Consider the following 21,868-nt stretch of genomic DNA (forward strand, 5'->3'; position numbering starts at 1 on the left):
TTCCAGATCTTGGCTATTGTGTAAATAACGCTTCGATAAACATAGGGGTGCATATAATCTGTTGAGTTTGTGTTTTGGGTTCCTTCAAATAAATCCCCAGAAGTGGGATTGCTGGGTCATAAGGCAATTTTACTTTTAATTTTTTGAGGTAACTTTATACTGCTTTCCTTAGTGGCTGCACCAATCTGCATTCCCACCAACAGAGCATGAGGGATCCCTTTTCTCCACATCCTTGTCAACACTTGCTGTTTGTTGATTTATTGATGATAGCCATTCTGACAGGTACGAGGTGATATGTCATTATGGTTTCAATTTGCATCTCTCTGATGATTAGTGACATTGAACATCTTCTTATATGTCTATTGGCCATCTGTATGTCCTCTTTAGAAAAGTCTATTCAGGTCCTTTGCCCAGTTTTTAATTAGATGTTTGTTCTTTTGGTGTTGAGTTTTATAAGTTCTTTATAAATTTTGGATATTAATCTCTTATCAGAAAGATGACAACTTAAGAAATGACAAATAATTCTAAATGCATTTTCTATAAATCTTAACCATTGTCACATGAATATGTAATGTCCATATTTGTGTATGCTTCCCACTATGATAATTACATTTTTATAATTAAATTTCTATTGGCATATAATAAGCTAAATTAGATTTTAACATTTAAGTCTAAAGAGAAGGGGCTACTTTAAATTCTCTATAAAATAGCTTCCATTTATTATGCTTTGCCAAAAGGAATTATATCTTTTCCTATCTTTCAGTAAATCTTATGTACAACTTATGGCTTATCTTTTCAGAAGGAGTAAGTTTTATGTAAATTGAAGGCAACTAGCTTATAAGAAGTATAATGGAAGTAACATTTATAAGATGCCTACCACAAGCAAGGCACTGTTCTCATGCTTTTCCTTCAGCAGTTTTCATTCTAGCTACACAATGAAATCTCCAAGGGATCTTTTCTGTTGCCTAAGTGCTGCCCCAGAGATTCTAATTTAATTGGCAGAGGTGGGGCCTTGGCTTGAGATTTTTTGAGGCTCTCCAAGTGATCATAATATGCAGCTAGAATTGAAAATAAGTTTTACATACTTTGTCTCATGTCATCATTAAAACAATCTAACCAGACAATTTTATTACTCCTTTACTTAAGATTAAAAAATTGGATTTCAGAAAGGTTAACAAATTTGCCTCAGGGAATAAAGAAAGTAAATATTAGAGTTGAATTACAAACCTAAGTTTCTCTGACTTCTTCTAACCTCCATGTTGTCAAAAACACCAGAAGTATTAATATGAATTAATAGTAGAAATCTATATTTTATTTTACTTCTGGACTTAAAACTAGGTGAAATACAGCATCTTTTATCTGTCATTTGCTAGCAAGACAATATTTTATTCATTGAATTAATTAAATTGCTGCAAAAGATCAAGTTGTTGTGTATTTTATGTCATTTAAAGTCTGATATATTTTCTGACTTTCAAAATGTTCCTGTTTTTTCATAGATAAATTATATGTGGCGCTGGCTAGATAGGTTGGTTAGAGCAGAGGTTGCCAGTTTGATCCCTGGTCAGGGCACATACAGGAACAGATCAATATTTCTATCTATCTATCTATCTATCTATCTATCTATCTATCTATCTATTATCATCTATCTATCTATCTGTCATTTATATATCTATCTATCTATCTATCATCTTTCTATCTATCTATCTATCATTTATCTATCTATCTATCTATCTATCTATCTATCTATTATCATCTATCTATCTGTCTGTCATTTATCTATCTATCTATCTATCATCTTTCTATCTATCTATCATTTATCTATCTATCTATCATCTATCTATCTCTATCCCTCCCTTCCTTTCTCTCTAAAGTCAATCAGAAAATTAAAATTAAAAAATGTTTAAAAATCATGGATTTTAGAGTTGCTATTAGAGAAAAAAATGCAATATAAAAATATTTAAGGAATGTATAAAATAGATTATATTTGTTAGACATTTTGTTTTATCTGTCAGAAATGTGACAGACCGTATTTGTTGTAAAATGTGATTTATTAAATAACAGCCAAACTTGAACATATTATGAACATTATTCATAATAAAAACTTTTTAATATATGTAAAAAAAATCTTTTATCAGCTGTATCTGTTCTCCCATTGTGTGGGCTGTTCTTTCATTTTGTTAATGGTTTCCTTGCTGTGCAAAAACGCTTGACTTTGACGTAGTCCCATTTGTTTAGTCTCCCTTTTGTTTCCCTTGCCCGAGGAGATGGATCAGAAAAAATATTGCTACAAGATATGTCCAAATACCAAATGATGTCACTCATATGTGGAATATAATGAACAAAATGAACTAACTAGTAAAATAGAAACAGATGCATACATAGAGCAGACTGACAGCTGTCGGTGGGGGGACTTGGATGAAGGGGGTAAAGGGATTGAACAAAAAAGAAAAAAGAACTCGTGGGCACAGTGTGGTGACTGTGGAGGGGGAGACGGAGGAGGGCATGGGGGGATGATGACTTGTGGGGTGAACGCAATACAGTGTACAGAGATGTGCTGTAGAATTGGGCACCTGAAACCTGTATAGTTATATTAACCAGTGTCACCCCAGTCAATTCAATTTGAATAAAACAGAGGTATAGGCTGTAATCTGCTGCCTACTTTTCTCTTTTTGCTCAACAGGTGTCAGAGCTCAGGGAATTGAGTGGGAGGCTTTCAGGCCTTTTAAAATGTAGAGGCCTGCCTGACCTGTGGTGGCACAGTGGATAAAGCCTCAACCTGGAAACGCTGAGGTTGCCGGTTCAAAACCCTGGGCCAAGCCTGACCTGTGGTGGCACAGTGGATGGGGCGTTGACGTGGAAATGCTGAGGTCGCCGGTTCAGGGCCCTGGGCTTGCCTGGTCAAGGCGCATGTGGGGGTTGATGCTTCCAGCTCCACCCCCCTGTCTCTCTCTCTCCCTCTCTGTCTCCTCTCTAAAATGAATAAATAAAATTAAATTAAAAAAAAAAACAAAAAAAAAACCCTGGGCTTTGCCTGGTCAGGGCATATATGGGAGTTGATGCTTCCTGCTCTCTCTCTCTCTCTCTCTCTCTCCCCTCTCTATAATGAATAAATAAAATCTTTTAAAAAATAAATAAATAAAATGTAGAGGCCTCAGCCCTGGCTGGTTGGCTCAGTGGTAGAGCATCAGCCCAGTGTGTGGAAGTCCCGGGTTCAATTCCTGACCAGGGCACACAGGAGAAACACCCATCTGCTTCTCCACCCTTCCCCCTCCTTCCTCTCTCTCTCTTCCCTGAGGATGGCTCCATGGCCTCCACCTCAGAAGCTAGAATGGCTCCGGTTGCAATGGAGCAACGCCCTAGAGGGGCAGAGCATTGCACCCTGGTGGGCAGGCCGGGTGGATACCCATGGGGCACATGCGGGAGTCTATATGACTACCTCCCAGCTTCTAACTTCGGAAAAATACAAAAAAAAAAAAAATGCAGAGGCCTCTGGGATAAATTCATATCCTAATCCACAAGAAGAAAGCCTGACAGCTTAGCTTTTTGAAGGGGACACTAGGGGTATGTGCTAGGGGCTTTACATGCATTATCGCATTTAATTCTGACAACTCCAGGCATTGATGGTAGATGGTTACTATCCCCATTTCACAAACCAGCAAACAGAGGCTCAGAGAGGGCTGCTGACTTGCCCACAGGTCACCCCTACTCCTTCCTGCTGTCCCAGGAGAAGGCTGGGACCTAAGAGAAGAACAAGATTAAGAGCAAAGATAAAGGGAAGTGGAGGTCAGCCTGCCTGGGTCTGTCTTGGTCAGGGCCCATCAGCTGACATGCTCAGGCCTGTTTCCCTCCATGCACAGGGAGGGTGTTGGCCCCTATCTCATCCGTGCAGCTGTTCTGGCCCCACTCCCTGCCTGTGCCTCTCCCAGTTCCTGAAAGGGACACCACTGGCCATGCCAGTCCTCCCTGACACCAAAGCAGGGAAGCTCCGGGGGCTTTGTAATGGGGCTTTTGTTATATTGTTGTTGCTGCACTGAAAAGAAGGTGGCCCCCTCAAAACCCCAAATGTCACCTGATCTTTGGTGGCTCAGTGGATGAAGTGTTGACCTGGAACGCTAAGGTCACTGGTTCAAATCCTTAGGCTTGCCAGGTAAAGGCACATACAGGAAACAACTACAAGTTGATGCTTCCTGCTTCTCTCCTCCCCCCATCTTTCTCTATCCCTCCCTCTCTCTCTCCCCCTAAAAATCAATCAATAAAAAAAAATCTTAAAAATATCATCTAAAAAAAAGAAAAAAAAACACAATTTCCAGCTTGGCACAGGGTGCCTGAGCCAGGGAGTCATTTTGTGTCTAGACTCTTGTTTTTTGGTTTTTTTTTCATTTTTCCGAAGCTGGAAACGGGTAGGCAGTCAGACAGACTCCCGCATGCGCCCGACCGAGATCCACCCGGCATGCCCACCAGGGGGCAATGCTCTGCCCATCTGGGGCATCACTCTGTTGCATCCAGAGCCATTCTAGCACTTGAGGCAGAGGCCACAGAGCCATCCTCAGTGCCCCGGCCATCTTTGCTCCAATGGAGCCTTGGCTGCGAGAGGGGAAGAGAGAGAGAGGAAGGAGAGGGGGAGGGGTGGAGAAGCAGATGGGCTCCTGTGTGCCCTGGCCGGGAATCGAACCCGGGACTCCTGCATGCCAGGCTGACGCTCTACCGCTGAGCCAACCGGCCAGGGCCTCTTGTTGTTTTTTTTAAGAAAGGAAAGTTGGCAGCAACAGAGCACGTCCTTTCTGAATGTAAACAGCTGAACCCCATCAGCTCCCTTCAGTCAACAGCAAAAGCTCTTTTCTCCTTGGGAAACAGGAGCCGCCTTGGGCTTACCTGACCACCGTGAGTGGGAAACCCCCACGGAAGGGAAGCACCTGAGAGACCGGACCCAGCAGCAGCGGCCAGCCTGGGGGGCCAGGCCCCGACAGGCCCAGGGAAGGACACAACCTACCTCCGAAGGCGGGCCTCATGGTGAAGTCATGGTCCTCCACTCTGAGGAGTGGCTGGTGTTTTCCTTTTCGGATTTTGGTCACGTCAAGGTTCTTCTTATACAGGTGACTGCAAGGACAAGCAAGACATTGTGCCGTGGCCCACCAAGGCACTGAGCGAGATTATTTGGGGCAATTACTTCTCGCAAGAACTACCATTAGGCACGTTTTCTCCAGTCTCAAAACCCCACACACTGCACGCCATTCCCCTCCCTCTCTGCCCCCCCCACCCGACTCACAGGCAGGCTGAGGCCCTTCTGGAGCCTTCCTAAAACAAATACCTCCAGGCAACCACCATTCTTCCCTGATAAGCTCTTAATTGTCAAAAGTTATGAGTAGAGGATAGAAGTTAAGTTGAATGAATGAAGAATTAAAATGTGGGGATTTTCCTTTTAAACATTTCTCTTACGTTGTTATAATATTGGTTTTGTGATAAATAAAATTTTGAGACAAATATAAAATTTTAAAATGATGGCTTTCTCCTCATTAGTCCAGAGACTGAGATCAGTCCAGTTGGCAGCTGTGGGCAGAGCCCAGGCCGGTGCAGAGCCTCAGCCCCTCCTCCGTGGGCGGCAGGGGTGGAGGCCCCGCTGGAAACAGAGCTGCTGCCTCCACCCAGCGGGAGCTGGAGCTGGAGGACCCCGGTTCACTCTCTCCCCTGGAACCCAGATGACAAAGGAGAATTTCTCTCTTCTCCCTCACACTCTCTCTTTCCAAGTTATTTTTTCCTCATCACAGCCACACATAATCCTACAGCAATAAAATCCAAAATGTTCTAAAGCAATGTTCTACTGACAGGGTTATCACTAAATGAAAAGAAGAAATAAGAGGGAGGGGAGAAAGAGAGGGAGAGAAAGGAAGAATAAAAGAAAAGGGAGCACCAGTCAGAATGGCGCTCATCAACAAAACAACACACGATAAGTGCTGGCGAGGATGTGGAGAAAAGGGAACCTTCCTGCACTGCTGGTGGGAATGCAGACTGGTGCAGCCTCTGTGGAAAACAGTATGGAGATTCCTCAAAAAATTAAAAATCAAACTGTCTTTCGACCCAGCTATCCCACTTTTAGGAATATACCCCAAGAACACCATAGCACAGTTTGAAAAGGAGAAATGCACCCCCATATCTAAGGCAGCATTGTTCACAATAGCCAAGACCTGGAAGCAGCCCAAGTGTCCGTCAGTGGACGAGTGGATTAAAAAGCAGTGGTACATGTACACAATGGAATACTATGGGGCCATGAAAAAGAAGGAAATATTATTTTTTGCGACAACATGATGGAACTGGAAACTATTATGCTAAGTGAAATAAGCCAGGCAGAGAAAGGAAAATATCATATAACCTCATTCATATGAGGAATCTGACGAACAATATGAACTGAGGAGCGGAATAGAGTCAGAGGCGGGATCAAAGGGTCCAGAAGGAAAGCAGACAGAGGGAAAGGGGATGACAGGCTGATAGGATGGGATGAGAGCAGAAAAGCAAATCCTGGAGGGAAGGGGGGAGGGCGTTACGGGGAGGAAGACAGGGAGGATGTACTGGCGAACACAGTGACATTAGAATCTATGTAAACACAATAAATTAATTTAAAAAAAGAAATGAAAAAGAAAAGGGAGGAAGAGAGAAAAAGGTAAAAGAGAAAGGAAGGGAGGGAGGGAGAAAAGGGAAATCATTTGGACATTTGACAGGATGTGATATCTAATTCTTGACAGAAGAAAATAAGCAACTTTAGAAGGAGTCAGTATTACTGTGTTTGTTATGTGCAGGTTATTGAAGGTTTCAGGAAGTAAATGAAGAGTTTTTGTTTTGAGTGCTGCTGATCATTTATATATACCCTTATCTTACTCAGTGTTCTTGTTACATGTCATTCTCTTTCCCCCCATAGGGGAATAAGCGTACCTCCTGTTTGAACTCGGTAAGAGAAAAGTGACATGTGTCCTCTCCAGAGGTCTTGTTCTTTGAGACACCTTCTTATGAAATTCTTCTTCACTTTCATTCTCTCCCGTCTCTCAGACGGTATAATGTGATGCGAGATCTAAAGCTGTGCTGATCAATAAAGTAGTCACGCTCAGCTAAGCTAATGAAAATAAAATTAAATTAATATTCCATTTCTCAGTTACACTAGCCACACTTGTGGGCTCTATAACCACAGGTAGCAAGTGGCTGCTGTATTAGTGCAGATATATATTTCCACAATTGTGGATTTTAAAAAAAATTTTATTTGAACAAATTTGAGGGGGTGACATTGATCAATAAGAGCACATAGGTTTCAGGTAAACATTTCTATAGCATCTGAACTGTTGATTATGTTGTATACCCATCACCCAAAGTCAAATCCTTTTCTGTCACCTTATATTTGTCCCTCTTTACTCCCCTGGTAACCACTTTGCTTTTATCTATGTCCCTGAGACTCAGTTTTATGTCCCACCTGTGTGTGAAATCATCTAGTTCTTAGCTTCTTCTGATTTACTTATTTCACTCAGTAGAATGTTCTCAAGGTCCATCCATGTTGTCGTAAATGTCACTATGTCATCATCTCTTATGGCTGAGTAGTACTGCATTGTATAGTATTGCATCTCTTTATGATTCAGCGCTGGTCTAGAGGTTGCCCTGCCCCCTCCCACAACTGTCTTCCCACCCAAGAAACAGATCCCGCTATAAGCCAGGGCCTCACATCTCCTAGCCCTACCTGTAGAGCCACCTGGCCCTCTTCCAGCAGGGGCTCTGCCGCAGGGAGGCAGAGAGTAAACAAGTAGACAGACACGTCATGTGACTTCAGAAAGTTCTGAGGACCATAAAAATATAACAAAACAGATAAGGAATAAGAGAGAGATGGGTTGGTTGGGGTGGAAGGTGGTCAGGAAAGCCTTCTGAGGCCCGGAGGGGCTGAGGGAGGGAGCACACCAAGAGATCTGAAGAACGTGCATCCTAGGAGGGGGAAGAGCACAAGCAAACGTTGAGGTGCGTCTGGCTCGTGTGAGGAACAGTAAGAGAACTAACGGGCTGGGGGATAACAGAGATCCTTCTTGCGAGAAAGGAGGTGGGAGACAAGGCCAGGGACCAGGTTCTAAGAGCCTCATGGGTATGATACTTAGACTGAAATTCTGACCCAGAGGTTTAGGACCTGATGAGATCACTTATCTAATGTGCAGAGGAGACTGTGGGAGGACAGTGTGGACACGGCAGGCCACCACCAGGAATCCTGCCGAGACGCCGTGGTGCCTGGATGAGGCTGGGGGCCGGGGAGAGGTGGAGAAGGCAGACTTGAGGGAGGTGCCGAGTTCCGGCTGGTGGATTGGGCATGGGGTATGAGAGCGGGGCAAGGATGGCCCAGGTTTATGACTTGAGCATCCGGGTGAATGATGGGGACATTCCTGGAGATGCTAAAAACTGTGGCACGTTTATGGGGGTGACGGTCCACCTAATTCTTATGAGCCATCTTGATTTCGAAAAGCCTGTGGGACGTCCAGGGAGAAGGTGAAGCAGGGGCAGCTCAGGAAGCAGAGTGGTGGGGGGGTTCCACTGCTCCCAGCCGTGCACGTTCTGGGGGTCAGAGTTTTGTCCTCATCCAAAGGCCAAGGGACACCACAGACAGGTGCTGAACAACTGGAGGAAGAACCACGATCACGTTTGCTTTGAGACAAGCCTGTTGTAATTGCACACCCAGGAGCAGCGTCCAGTGTGACTTCTGCCCCTCTAGCTGGGACGAGGGACCTAAGTTCGGTTCCCTGAAACACATGTGGTCATGGTGGAGGTACTTCCAAGGAGCCTCTCTCACAGTTCTCTTCCCCAAGCCTCGTGTTAGAGGTCAGCAGGGACTCGGTTCCCAATGCAAGTGGCCGTCTGAGGGGCCTAGTTCAGATGCCCCAGTAAAGACACCTGAGGGACCTGGAGGAAGAGCAGATCTTCAGGCTTAGCAGCTCACAGACATTAAATTGTGAGGACAGCGGCTCACTGCCCCTCTGCCTTGCACGGAGCAAATCCCTCCCAGTCAGCACAGTCCCCACGTCCATTAGAGGGGAGGACTAGGGGAACAGAAGTCCCAACTGCCAACACCTGGCAAGAGAGAAGATTGAAATCCCAGGGCCATTAATGAGGGCCCAGACTCTGTTTTTATTGCTCCGGTTGTGTGGTACCTCCGGTCACTGGTATCCTGAGCCTTAGGCTACTTGTATGAGCCAGACAGCTCAGATTCATCCTTCTGCAGGGATTCCTGACATGGCCCAGCACCCTGGCTCTCTGAACCCGGACTCTAAGGCCCAGATCCCAAGCCCCAGCCCCACGGCGGGGCAGCCAGAACTTTCATGGGACCTCCAACCCAGACTTGGTAGGAGGAAGAGGGAGCAAAAAAGAAAATTATGTTCACTATGCCTCTGAGAAGCAAGGCTAGCGCCATTTTATTGAGATTTATTTGGCAGCAATTATTGCAATCTTAATGACCACGCCCTTAAGAATTGCCCCCTCGCTGCACAGCCCATCAGCCCGGTGAGAAAGATCTCACCACCCCTTTTCAGTTGGATAAACAAGGTTCAGAAAGATCAAGAAACACAGCCATGTGGTCAGGGAACGGCAAAGCCAGGCCGGAACCTGGTTTCCCTGCCATTCCGACTTCACTTCCTTCTTCAGACTCTGGGGGAGGTGAGGGGCCCCCAGAGTAGCAGGAGAGCAAAGCTGCTCCTGGGTCCAGCAACAACTTGAGCCATGATGACGACCAAAAGAAGGATGGCCAAGGGCGAGTGGCACCAAGGGAGCAGCAAACAGAAAGAAATGTGAAAGCGGGCCTGAGGCTTGGGGACCAGGAGGCTGTTCTCCAGGGCAGAGCCCTGACTCCCGGGGCCCACCGTTCGGTTTATTTTCAGTCTCTAGGGAGAAGGGCCTCTCTGGCAGCAAAGCATGCATGTGGTCCAGAGGCTGACTTAGGCAGCAGGGTGGGAGGAGTTGGATGAGAGCAGGGGTCGGGAACCTTTTTGGCTGAGAGAGCCATGAACGCCACATATTTTAAAATGTTCTGTGAGAGCCATACAACGACCCGTGTACGTTGCGCATTATCCAATAAAAATTTGGTGTTGTCCCGGAGGACAGCTGTGATTGGCTCCAGCCACCCGCAACCATGAACATGAGCGGTAGGAAATGAATGGATTGTAATACATGAGAATGTTTTATATTTTTAACATTATTTTTCTTATTAATTATTTGTCTGCAAGCCAGATGCAGCCATCAAAAGAGCCACGTCTGGCTCGCGAGCCGTAGGTTCCTGACCCCTGGATTAGAGCCAGGAGGCTGAGAAACAAGAACAAAACAAACAGCGAAGGGAACACGCTCAGGAGGCAGCAATTCAATAAACAAGGACACGAAGGGTCAGAAAACCGGAAGCAGTTTTTGAAAAAGCAGCTGTTGATAGAACAATGGTTTTGTGAGGGCACCTTGGCCAGGGCGAAGCAGGAAAGGTTCATATATTAATAGTGCATGACAGAGTGTGTGTGCATATGTGTGACTGTGTGTGGGAATGTGACTGTATATATTACATGTGAATGTGTGAGTGTGTGGGACACCATGTGTGTTATATGGGAGTGTGACCATATGCATTGTGTATTGGGTGACTGCATGAAACCCTGTGTCGTACATGGTATGTGTGTATGACTGTGTGTGCACACGTGTGTGTATGAACAGGACTTCTAAGAAAAGAAGCTACCCTATAGAAGTGAAGTGCTCTAAGACTGGAAGGGTCAGTTATTTCATTCTTATTTATTAGTACAGCTTAACTCTTGCATGTCAATAAATAATTTTTCAGCCTGACCAGGAGGTGGCGCAGTGGATAGAGCATCTGACTGGGATGCGGAAGGACCCAGGTTCGAGACCCCGAGGTCGCCAGCTTGAGTGCAGACTCATCTGGTTTGAGCAAAGGTCACCAACTTGGACCCAAGGTCGCTGGCTCAAGCAAGGGGTCACTCGGTCTGCTGAAGGCCCACGGTCAAGGCACATATGAGAAAGTAATCAATGAACAACTAAGGTGTTGCAACGTGCAATGAAAAACTAATGATTGATGCTTCTCATCTCTCTCCATTCCTGTCTGTCTGTCCCTGTCTATCCCTCTCTCTGACTCACTCTCTGTCTCTGTAAAAAATAAATAAATAAATAAATAAATAAATAAAAATAAAAAAAAAAAGAAATAAATTTTCAGTCAGATGCTTGGCTGAAATTTTTCACAGGTCAATGACTTAGCTCTGTAGTCGTCTAACCATGTGCACGCCCTGGTGGGCGCGGTCAGGCTTGGAACCTTGTCGCCTGGTGCGACACTTCCTCTTTACTTTGTTTCACCCTCTGTACAATAATTATATATTGTATTTTATTATTTAAATGCATATGTTCATTTTTTTCATCCATTTTAACAACTCATGGGATGCATTGCAAAAAATTCTCACCCATCAGGGTCAGATTCAATCATGCAAGTATCTCAGAATGAAACTGGTTCTTCCGAGGAGTGACAGAGATGTGAGTGCTCAGGAGGCAGAATGGGATCCCTGAGGACCCTGAGGGGCTTTTGTGGAACCCTAGCACCTTTCTTACGAAACAGAATTTCAGACAATGCTTTTTCTCCAGTCTGAATAAACCAGAAACCTACATTCTAATCCTGTCAAGCCACTAGCAAATTGTGTTCATTACTCATGCCTTTGAGCCCAACATTTTAGCAGCCGTAATATGAGACAGTTTCCTCGTACCTGTTTTATGAAACCCCACAAGATAGTCCAGAAAAGTGTGGCTGGGTTTTATGGGTTTTTTGTTTTGTTTTGGTTTTTTTTTTTTTTTTTGTATTTTTCTGAAGCTAGAAACGGGGAGAGACAGTCAGACAGACTCCCGCATGCGCCCGACCGGGATCCACCCAGCACGCCCACCAGGGGGTGATGCTCTGCCCACCAGGGGGCGATGCTCTGCCCCTCCAGGGCGTCGCTCTGTCACGACCAGAGCCACTCTAGCGCCTGGGGCAGAGGCCAAGGAGCCATCCCCAGCGCCCGGGCCATCCTTGCTCCAATGGAGCCTCGGCTGCGGGAGGGGAAGAGAGAGACACAGAGAGGAAGGAGAGGGGGAGGGGTGGAGAAGCACACACGCTTCCCCTGTGTGCCCTGGCCGGGAATCGAACCCGGGACCTCTGCACGCCAGGCCAATGCTCTACCACTGAGCCAACCGGCCAGGGCCTTTTATGGGTTTTTAAACATGGCATAATGTGTCCCCCTCTTCAAGATCCACAATGTCTATTTGCATAATAAGGTTCTAAAAGTTCTGCTATAGAGATATCTATTTTTAAATGGTCTATACCAGGGTTTCCCAAGCTTCTTTGATCCTGAACACCCACCCCCCCCTTTTGACACCACATCTATGCACATTTCACAGAATTAGCACTCAGGAGACTTGCTGGACCAGATGACCCCTGAGGTCCTTTCCAGTGTCCACAGCCTGTGATTCTGACAACATAACCAGGCTGGGTCTCCCAGAGCAGCATCTCTTTCCCGCACCCCAGATGTTTATGTTTGCTTCTGACTGAGTAGGATCAGGCTCTAAGAGCATTTTGTCTCCAGAGCAGCAGTCTCCAAAGCCTGGGCACACACCAGGTGCTCAAGATGGTCCACGGGGATGCAGGAAGTGGAGATTCTAACTCTTATTTATAGTTAGTCTTTATCTAAAAATAAGGAAGCATTCAAGCTTTAATATACATATTTATAACAGTACATGTATATAATTTGTAATTAAATATACACATATATTGGTGGTACAATTTCAAAAAGTGTTAACTGATAATGGTGCATAATTAAAAATAAAGAACACTAACCTAGAAAATGTGCCACAAGATATTAGTTTATACTCATAATCACGAGTTCACACAATGCTTGGTGGAATGGAAAACAAATGTGTGACAACTCCCACATGGGGTTTCTGTCTTAGCCACTTGCTCTTTCATTCATGCTGAACAGTCTTCATGTCTGGTCAGGCTTGGAGGACCCTGCTCTGTACATCAGTTCAAAACAAACTGATTACGGTACTTTGATTAGTAATGTAATGATTTTGAATGCAAATTCTGGGGCTAACCAGTTTTTCTTGGAAATGTTTCCATTATATCCTGAAATGGCATTCCCTGGTGTCCAGTCATATATTTCTGATAACCTAGCAAATTTCAAACACTATATCTAGGATTCAAAACAGTAAAATGCAACCTACAACCATTATAAAGTTATTCTCAATCAACTAATTTAAAGACAACTCCCAAGTACATTTTTTCTTAATAAATCAAGCTAAATTCCTATATACGGTTCCCCGCAAAATACCAAGTGTAATTACTTAGCGGGCCATGTGTGGTCCCAAGAGGACAAAATCCTGAGATACAAAGCAGCCCAATCTGAGAAATACAGATCTTTTACCTTCTAAGTTTCCAACTACCTGCCTTCAATCAAAGTGCTTTGGCTGAACAGACATCTGAAAGAAGGCTCGACCCAGTCTAGCTCTGCTGTCTCGCTGCTGGCGACATGAGCACATCCATGCCCTCCCTCCCCTCACCCACTTTACCTTGGCTTGGGCATTTCCAGCTGCCCTGTCCACCTCCTCCTCTTGGGCTTTCTGCTCTCCACAAGAACCATCAGGCAAAACAAGAACAAAATGAGTTTTGTAAAATAAGGCATTTTGTGAATGTCTAGGATGCCCCAAGCTGCTTCCCAGTGACCTGCAGTGGGGTAAATCCCCGAGGGCTTAACCATTGACACAATTTGCTGCCTTGTGACCACGCTTCTTGGAGGGCCTGCGTGGGCATGGCTGGCCAGACTGATTCTCCCGATTTTAATATTTGATACTGATGCTTGTCCCACCCACCCACCCCTCCCCAGAATGTGACACAGACGCCAAGGGTTTGTCTTCCCTGCTGCTTAGTGATTGGTCTATTAGTCAACAAGTTTGTCCTCCTATGAAACTCTGCTTCCGCTGAGTTCTAGAGCAGCTTTGGTTAAAACTGTTATATAAAAAAATTAAATCTCTTGAACATGTCAGCTTTTTGCTGAGATCATTAATCCGTCTCTCTGGCTTCATAAAACCAGTCTGTCACATTCACCAGGGAGTCAGCTAGGATTCTGAGTGGATTTGCAGGGAAGAGTTGGTGGGCATGGGGATGAATGTATGAATGTGCTCAGGAAGTTGAGTAAACTCACAAATGTCTTGTTTTCACGGGGTTGCTTTATTTCTTTCTCTGAGACTGTGTTTTGCCCGTGACCAAGGAGGCTTGCTTTCCCCCGTATACACATCAGATTTTTTTTAAATCAGATCTTATCAAAATATAAAATACATTTTGATTTTGAAGGAAAGCATAAACCAAAGAATTCACGATTACATAAGCTTTTCCTCCTATCCTGAGCATTAGATTAACTATGGTCTTTAATCCTAAAATGTATAATGTCAAACATTATAAATTAGGCTTGATGCCTAACTGAAGATATGAAATTACGAACATCAGAAGCATAAAGATACATGTGGTTATGTTTAACCTACTGATAAAATAAAAGCATGTAAAACGATTCATTTCTGCCTGTTGCTTCCTGGGAATGGAGAAAACTTGAGCGTGGTAGATACTAGGGAGATGAGGATGGAGGTCAGGAGGACCAGTAGCCAGAAGTAAAATTAAATTAGGCTCCTATCATTTTATGTAAGAGAATCAAAAGAAGCTCTTTTCATTTCTTAGCAAAGGGGAATGACATGAGTCACTTTATTTTTAAAGAAATTTCTAACTAGATTCAGTTGAATCAGGGAAGTTACAATAATAAAAGAGGATGAGGTCCAGCCCTAAGAGAAGAGAAGACGGGGGACAGACCTTGACTACGACATAGTCATAGTCAACAATTACATCTAGGCTCTAGTTTGGAAGGAGGTCTGGTAATGGTACAACCATTAGTTGCTATCTGTTAGAGGTAGGCAAGTTAGGTGGGGAGATGAGATAAATTTTGACCTGTAGAGTTTGAGGTGTCATGGGATCTCCTGATGCCCGGTGGGCAGCTGAAATAGGAGCCTGGAGCTCAAGAGAAAGGTCTGGACTGGAGAAACAGATCTGGTGCCATCAGTGCATGATAATTTAATCACAGGAAAGGGTGAAATCTTCCAAGGAGTTAGAAGGGGTCCAAGTGCACAGAATCCTAGAAAATCTATACTTTTAAAGGATGAATGGCCTCTCAGAACAAAAGTATAGAACTAGCAGAAGTTGACTATGGAAACCAAAGGAGAGTTTCAGGAAGGGGGGTAATCAATAGTCAGTGCTGTAAAGAAGGGAGAGAAGAAAGCAGGTTCCTGGATCTGGCAACCAGAAAGATCATTCCTAACTTCAGTTACCATATTTTTCGCTCCATAAGACGCATCTAGGGTTTTAAGGAGGAAAATAAGAAAAAAAATATTCTGAACCAAATGGTGTGTTAAAATATTTAATATACTACAATTATATTTCAACTGTAAACTCAACAGCAGTATTAACCATCAACACTGTTATTAACAAATTAGAAGAGACTTTCATGTTCAAATACTCTTCTAGTTGTCCGGGAACCTGCAGCAGCTAAAAAAAATGAACATTCGCTCCACAAAACACACGGGCATTTTCCCCTCCACTTTTGGGGGAAAGAAATGCATCTTATGGAGTGAAAAATACAGTAACTGTTGTTTCAGTTGTGAAATGTGGTGGGAAGACAAATTATAGTGAGTTAAATAGGAACATGGGAGTGGGGATAATTCAGTATGGGTACTAATTCAGTGGTTCTCACACCTGTCCACTCCTCAGAATTATCCAATTTCTTTAAAAGCCTCACTCCTGCCAAAGATTTAGTGGAGAAGGGGAGAGACCTATTAAAGTTCTTTTTCCATAGATTTTGTTCAAAAGATCTCTCCTTCCTTTCTTCCATTTGGAACAAGTCTACAAAGGACTGGCTGGAACCCTTGAATTGTGCCAGATTTTGGGTTTCAAGAAATATTTGTGTTCCAAATGTAACTTTAGATCTTTTTTTTTTTTTGACAGAGTCAGAGAACGACAAGATAGGGACAGACAGACAGGAAGGGAGATGAGAAGCATCAATTCTTTGTTGCAGCACTTTAGTTGTTCATTGATTGCTTTTTCATATGTGCCTTGACTGGAGGGCTCCAGCAGAGCAAGTGACCCCTTGCTCAAGCCAGAGACCTAGGGCTCAAGCCTGCGACCTTGGACTTCAAGCCAGTGACCTTTGGGCTCAAGCCAGCAACCATGCGGTCATGTCTATCATCAAGTCAGTGACCCTGAACTCAAGCTGGTGAGCCCGTGCTCAAGCCAGATGAGCCTGCACTCAAGCCAGCCGGTCAGGGTTTCGAACCTGGGTCTTCTGCATCCCAGTCCAACACCATCCACTGTGGCACTGCCTGGTCAGGCCTACCCATTTTTCTAACTCTTATTTTTAGTAATTCAATTGTGTGATTACAACAGGAAACAAACCACAGTTGGAGACAGTGTAACTTTTTTTATATAACAGCTTTATTGAAATATCATTCACATACCATAAATTCACCCCTTTAAAAGTGTGGTTTTTAGTATATTCTAAAAGTCATTGTGCAACTATCACCACTATCTAATTTTAGAGCATTCTCATCTCCCCAAAAGAAACGTCATGCCTTTGGCAGTCACTACCCGTTGACCCTTCCCTTCAGCCCTGGCAATCACCAAGCTACTTGCTCTCTATGGATTCACCTATTCTGGACATTTCATATAAATGGAATCATACAATATGTAGCCTTTTGTGGCTGGCTGCACTCAGCAAGATGATGGCTAATTAAGATTTATCCATGTTGTAGCATATAATTTCATTTTAATTACCAAATAATATTCCATTGTATAGAAATAGCATTGTTTATCCATTCATCAATTAATAGGCCATTTGAGTTTCCAGTTGTTGGATATTAACAATAATGCTTCTATGAATATTAATGTACTAGTTTGCGTGAACATGTTTTCATTTCTCTTGTATGTTTCTTGAGAATAAAACTTCTGTGTCATATGGTGACTCTTATGTTTAAATTTTCGAGGAACTGTCAAATAGCTTTTTAAAGTGGCTGCAACATTTTACATTTCCACCAACAATGTTTAAGAGTTCCAATTTCTCCATGTCCTTACCAACCACATTTTCCTGAACCTATCCATCCTAGTGGGTGTGAAGTGGTATCTTACTGTGGTTTCGATGTGCATTTTCCTAATGACTAATGAGCATCTCTATATGTGGTTTGATCATTTGTGTATCTTCTTTGTATAAACGTCTATTCAAATATTCTGTAATTTTTAAATCAGACTGAGTTGTAAGAGTTCTTTAGATATTCTGTATACAAATCCATGATCAGATATATTACTGCAAATATTTTCTCCCACTGTGTTCTTTTCACTTTCTAAATGATTTTTAAAACAGAAAAGTTCTATTTTGATAAAATATAGTTGATCTATTTTCCTTTGGTTGTATGCACTTTTTTTTTTAAAGATTTATTTATTATAGAGAAGGGGGGGGCAGGAAGCATCAACTCCCATATGTGCCTTCACCAGGCAAGCCCAGGGTTTTGAATCGGCAACCTCAGCATTTCCAGGTTGACACTTTACCCACTGCGCCACCACAGGTCAGGTTGTATGTACTTTTGATCTAAGAAACCACTGCCTAACCCATGGTTAAGGATACAGCGTTTTCTTATAAGAATTTTGCTTTTACAGTAAGGTCTTAGATCCATTTTGAGTTAATTGTTGTATGTTTATTTCTCTCAGGACAGATGCTTCACCCCAGTGACTCAAGTTCAGAGCTGTGGGAAAGTCCCACAGTTAGTCTGGAGAGCTAGGTGGAACTCGTCACATACCGCCTTAATTCCTACACATTAAGGGTTTGAGCCTATCAGAGCAATGGAGACACAGGGTCAGATCTGTGCCCGGAAGACTCTGGCTGTAGTGTCGGGAGAGGGGCAAGGCTGGAGACTGGTAGTAGTTACTGCACCAATTCAGAGGAGATGATGACTAATTAAGGGCAGTGGCAGTGAGCATGAAGTGAAAAGATATGAGAGAGTATTCAAGGATATAGAATGGAAAGGAGAGACGGCCAGATAACAAAGAATTCAACCTTTGGTCAAAACGAGGTATGAATAAAGTCACTGATTTTATTGAGCAGCTCAAACTAGTTCTAAAGGCAACTGTTAAAGAGGAGTTCCAAACAGCTTTTGAGCAATGCACAGCCACCTGCAAAGGCTCTTACAGTACACATTAATGTACACAGTACTCTTTGTTAAAAGTCAGGAACACTAAATGCATTCACCTTTCATATACTTACTTGCTAGTAATAAAACAATACAGACTTTTCAGTACGTCAGCCTAGATTTCTGCTCAAGTAAGTCCAAATGTGAGGTTTGCTTGTTAACTGATTTTGGTCTATAAAATGGGAGGTCACAAAAAAAAATACGAGTTTATTCATAGCTAAAAATAACAAAAGATTTCTTATTCTTCTGAAATAGAAATTTTATACTTCCATAGTCAAAATAACAAACAATTTTGAAGGTTTTTAAAAATTAGTTGAGAATTCTGATGAAAGTCATTTATTTCAGTAGAATAAAAACAATAAGCAGCATGAAAATGTAAAGTGCTACATAAAAGCCCCAAGATACATAAAATTGGAAAGATTTCATTTGCTTAAACAGTTACAGGTGAAACAGGCATCATATATTTTTTTAAGCATGCTATTTTCACTACCTTGGTATACAGACATGTGCTATGATGAAAAAGTCATTGAGTTCCCGACATCTGAGGACTGGGGAAAGAATGAGTCCTAAGGCTTTGCTTGCCAGATCATACATCTGATTTTGACCTTACACTGTAAATAAGGGGTTAAAGTGGAACTTTAAAAATAATAGTTCTCTGAAGAGGTCCATCAGGTGGGGTCTGAGTTAAGAATGGCCTCAAAGACCAATTTTGCTCATAAAGTCCACAGTGGGGGTCAGATTAACAACTTAAAAATTTTTAAGTAACATATTGAGTTGAAAGGGAAGGAGCATAAAAGATGCCATTTTCGGATATGAGCATCAGATGCTAAAAAATAAATTCCTACAAAAAGAAAGTGGTGCGTCAGCTGACAGGTGAAGGAAGAGAGGGTAATCAAAAAAGGATCTGCACAATGCAAAATCTTCACGGCTTCATCAATCGGCAAGTATAAGTACAGCCCATGGGAACATGCAACAAGATCACTCAGAGCCAGAGGAGGTTCAGGTGTGACTGAGGGGAAATGGAGAGAAGGCTGTCCCTAGCACAAGATTAATCTGTGCACAGGCTGAGAGCACGGGATCCCCCCTCCAGTGGAGACATGGCCTGGACTTCCACGGTTAGTGCCTCTGTTAGACCACTGCTGACTGAACCAGTATTTCTAATAACTTATGTTCTAAACCAAGACTTCAGAATGCATTTTCTCATAGCAATAAAATTACAAAATGGTAACCTATAATTTTCCTGACATATTATGTCATAAAGTCCTTGGGCTTTTCAGACTTTACCAACTTCAGATATAGCTATAACAGAAACAATCTGAAAATACTTTTAAAATACTAATTTATTAAAGTTTAAAACAACTGTATATTATATCATAATTTTCAATATGCTCTTATTTTAAATGCAGACATAAAGGAAAACTGGCTTTGAGAGGGACACAAATTGTGTCTGGCAGTTAATAGAACCAAAATCCCATAGCAGGGGTAAAAGTTAAATTTGCCTTTAAAATCATTTTACAAATTGTTTCTACCTTGCCCATAATCTCGGTTAGTTAAAACCACATAAGGACTTTATGACTACCATCCCCAAATTATTCAATATTTATCATGGACTAACTTTTGTGGACTGGTCTAGAACCTAAACACCATGTACAACATTTAGTTGTAAAAAATTTGACTTACAAACGCACTTTTAGAGCATAACCTATTTAAAAGCTAGGAACCGCCTATATTTAAAAATTAAATCCTTACTAACAATACTCTCAAGAATGCCTTCAAAGTTGCTGGAACATGCTGGAGACAATGTTTTTCTGTGATTATATGTTCTCACTAAGCATTAGATGGTAAAATTATCTACTAGAGTCAGTAGAGCTAGCTAGCACTATGTTACATTTGATTTTATACTGAAAATGATCTTTTGGGCCTTGAATAGGTGGACAATTCCAAGTAAAGGTTTTTCTAATTTCTATCACTGTTGCTTGGGCCCTGAACTTTTCCAGTAATATGATACATGAAACAGTTCAACAGTATGCATATTCCAAATAATTAAATTTATAGTGACTATAAAGCTAGGCATATATATATCTCCAAAGATATACAATACAAAGCAAACCAAACACTCGAATCTTAAGATATTCCCACTTAACTGCTGGGGAAAAAATCAAATGATTTCCTGACCTGAACCATTCCTTCCTTCTTTAAAACAAAGATCTATGGAAGATTGTTTTCTTTCTTTTGAAATCTTATGTGCTCATTGGAGAGAATGGGATAATAGCATATCAAAGTGGTTACAAAGCATTCTTCCCTCTTCAAGTAACATCCAGTAACCAAAATGTAATCGCATTTCTTCATAAATGTTTGACTGAAACAGTAACTTTCACTGAAAATGTTTAGGACATAAGGTATGTCACAGAATGGGTATCTCTATACATTTCCTATGAATGACATTTTAAGTATGCTATTGGAGGGCTTTTACTTTGCCTTTCAACTCATCACTATACAATTCTATATAAATAGAAACAGAGAACTCAATAAATGATATTGAGTAACTACTAATACTCATTGGAACTTAAAACACCATCATTTATCCAAAAATTTAAAAGAGTTATCCAGAAAACTATGACAAATTTACATAAAAAGAAGCTGAGGCATGAGAAATAACAAATTATTTCCCTGTAAAGCAGGTCATATAGTGAGACAAGGGACTTCCAGTCCCAAAAATAAGCAGGACTGAATGGCTGTATTTATACTGAATTTATAACGATCAAAAAAGGAATGAAGGGTAAATACAAAATAATTTTTTGTAAACAATTCTTAGATTATACCCAATGTAGAATGTTTAATGAAGCAGCTGAGCCACAGCTCTTAAGACACAAAACAATATTATAACTCAAAGTCAAATACGTACTCATTGGCTAGATATATTCGTCGGAATATAAGAATTGCCAACGCCAAAGTCAAGATGACAATCAGTATAGCAGATCCGCCATGATCAGTGTGGTCTCTTGGCTGCTGACCCTGGATTACATCTGGTGAAGTAGACGACCTTCTCTGACTCTGCTGTTGGGCCCTGCGCTGTCGAGGACTCAGGGAGGTATTCTTAGTTACAGTTTGGACAGGCTGTTGAAGAGATGCTCCTGAGGGGTTCTGGACTGCATACTAGGAAATTTTAAGAAATTTTGTTTGAAACTGGCAAAGAAAACGTATACATATACCTATTATCTAGTCAAGAGTACAAAGAATCTCAGCATTAACCACAACTGAGGGCAAAATTACCAAGAATTACCTAATTGTTGAGACTAATAACTCACAGTTCTGAGTAAGCCAGCAACACAACTTAATTCTGAATACTTACCAGATGGAGGAGTTTACCAGAAACAAGTAAGACAAGGGCAGAGTTTACTTATATTCTCCATAGAGGCTTTGCACTGTCCCTCAGCAGCAACTCCAACAAATGTGCTAGGCATCTAACATCTCCCTTCTTCAGGAGAGTTAATGAGAAGCAATTTGATTTCCACTTTCTGCTTGAAAATTTGCCATTCTAACTGGCAAAAAAAGCAACTCTCAACAGTGTGCCGCTCATAAT

General features: G+C 42.3%; 2 protein-coding genes across 6 annotated transcripts in view; both read right to left on the reverse strand.

The window, feature by feature from the left end:
• The window catches only part of GABRR2 (gamma-aminobutyric acid type A receptor subunit rho2), a 37,433-nt gene extending 23,593 nt beyond the window's left edge, over positions 1 to 13,840 (reverse strand). For all 3 annotated transcript variants that reach the window (XM_066254257.1, XM_066254259.1, XM_066254258.1), the window contains exons 1-2: positions 13,582 to 13,840; positions 4,991 to 5,097 (exon numbers count right to left, since the gene is read on the reverse strand). In XM_066254257.1, the coding sequence (XP_066110354.1) occupies positions 4,991 to 5,097; positions 13,582 to 13,769 (295 nt within the window). In that variant the 5' untranslated portion in view covers positions 13,770 to 13,840. The remainder of the gene's footprint in view (positions 1 to 4,990; positions 5,098 to 13,581) is intronic.
• A 3,691-nt stretch (positions 13,841 to 17,531) lies between these two features.
• UBE2J1 (ubiquitin conjugating enzyme E2 J1) overlaps positions 17,532 to 21,868 on the reverse strand; it is a 29,985-nt gene continuing 25,648 nt past the window's right edge. For all 3 annotated transcript variants that reach the window (XM_066254262.1, XM_066254260.1, XM_066254261.1), the window contains one exon: positions 17,532 to 21,441. In XM_066254262.1, coding sequence (XP_066110359.1) covers positions 21,166 to 21,441 — 276 coding nt within the window. In that variant the 3' untranslated portion in view covers positions 17,532 to 21,165. The remainder of the gene's footprint in view (positions 21,442 to 21,868) is intronic.

The sequence above is a fragment of the Saccopteryx bilineata genome, chromosome 1 (genome assembly GCF_036850765.1).
Source record: "Saccopteryx bilineata isolate mSacBil1 chromosome 1, mSacBil1_pri_phased_curated, whole genome shotgun sequence".
NCBI classification, from domain to species: Eukaryota; Metazoa; Chordata; class Mammalia; order Chiroptera; family Emballonuridae; genus Saccopteryx; species Saccopteryx bilineata.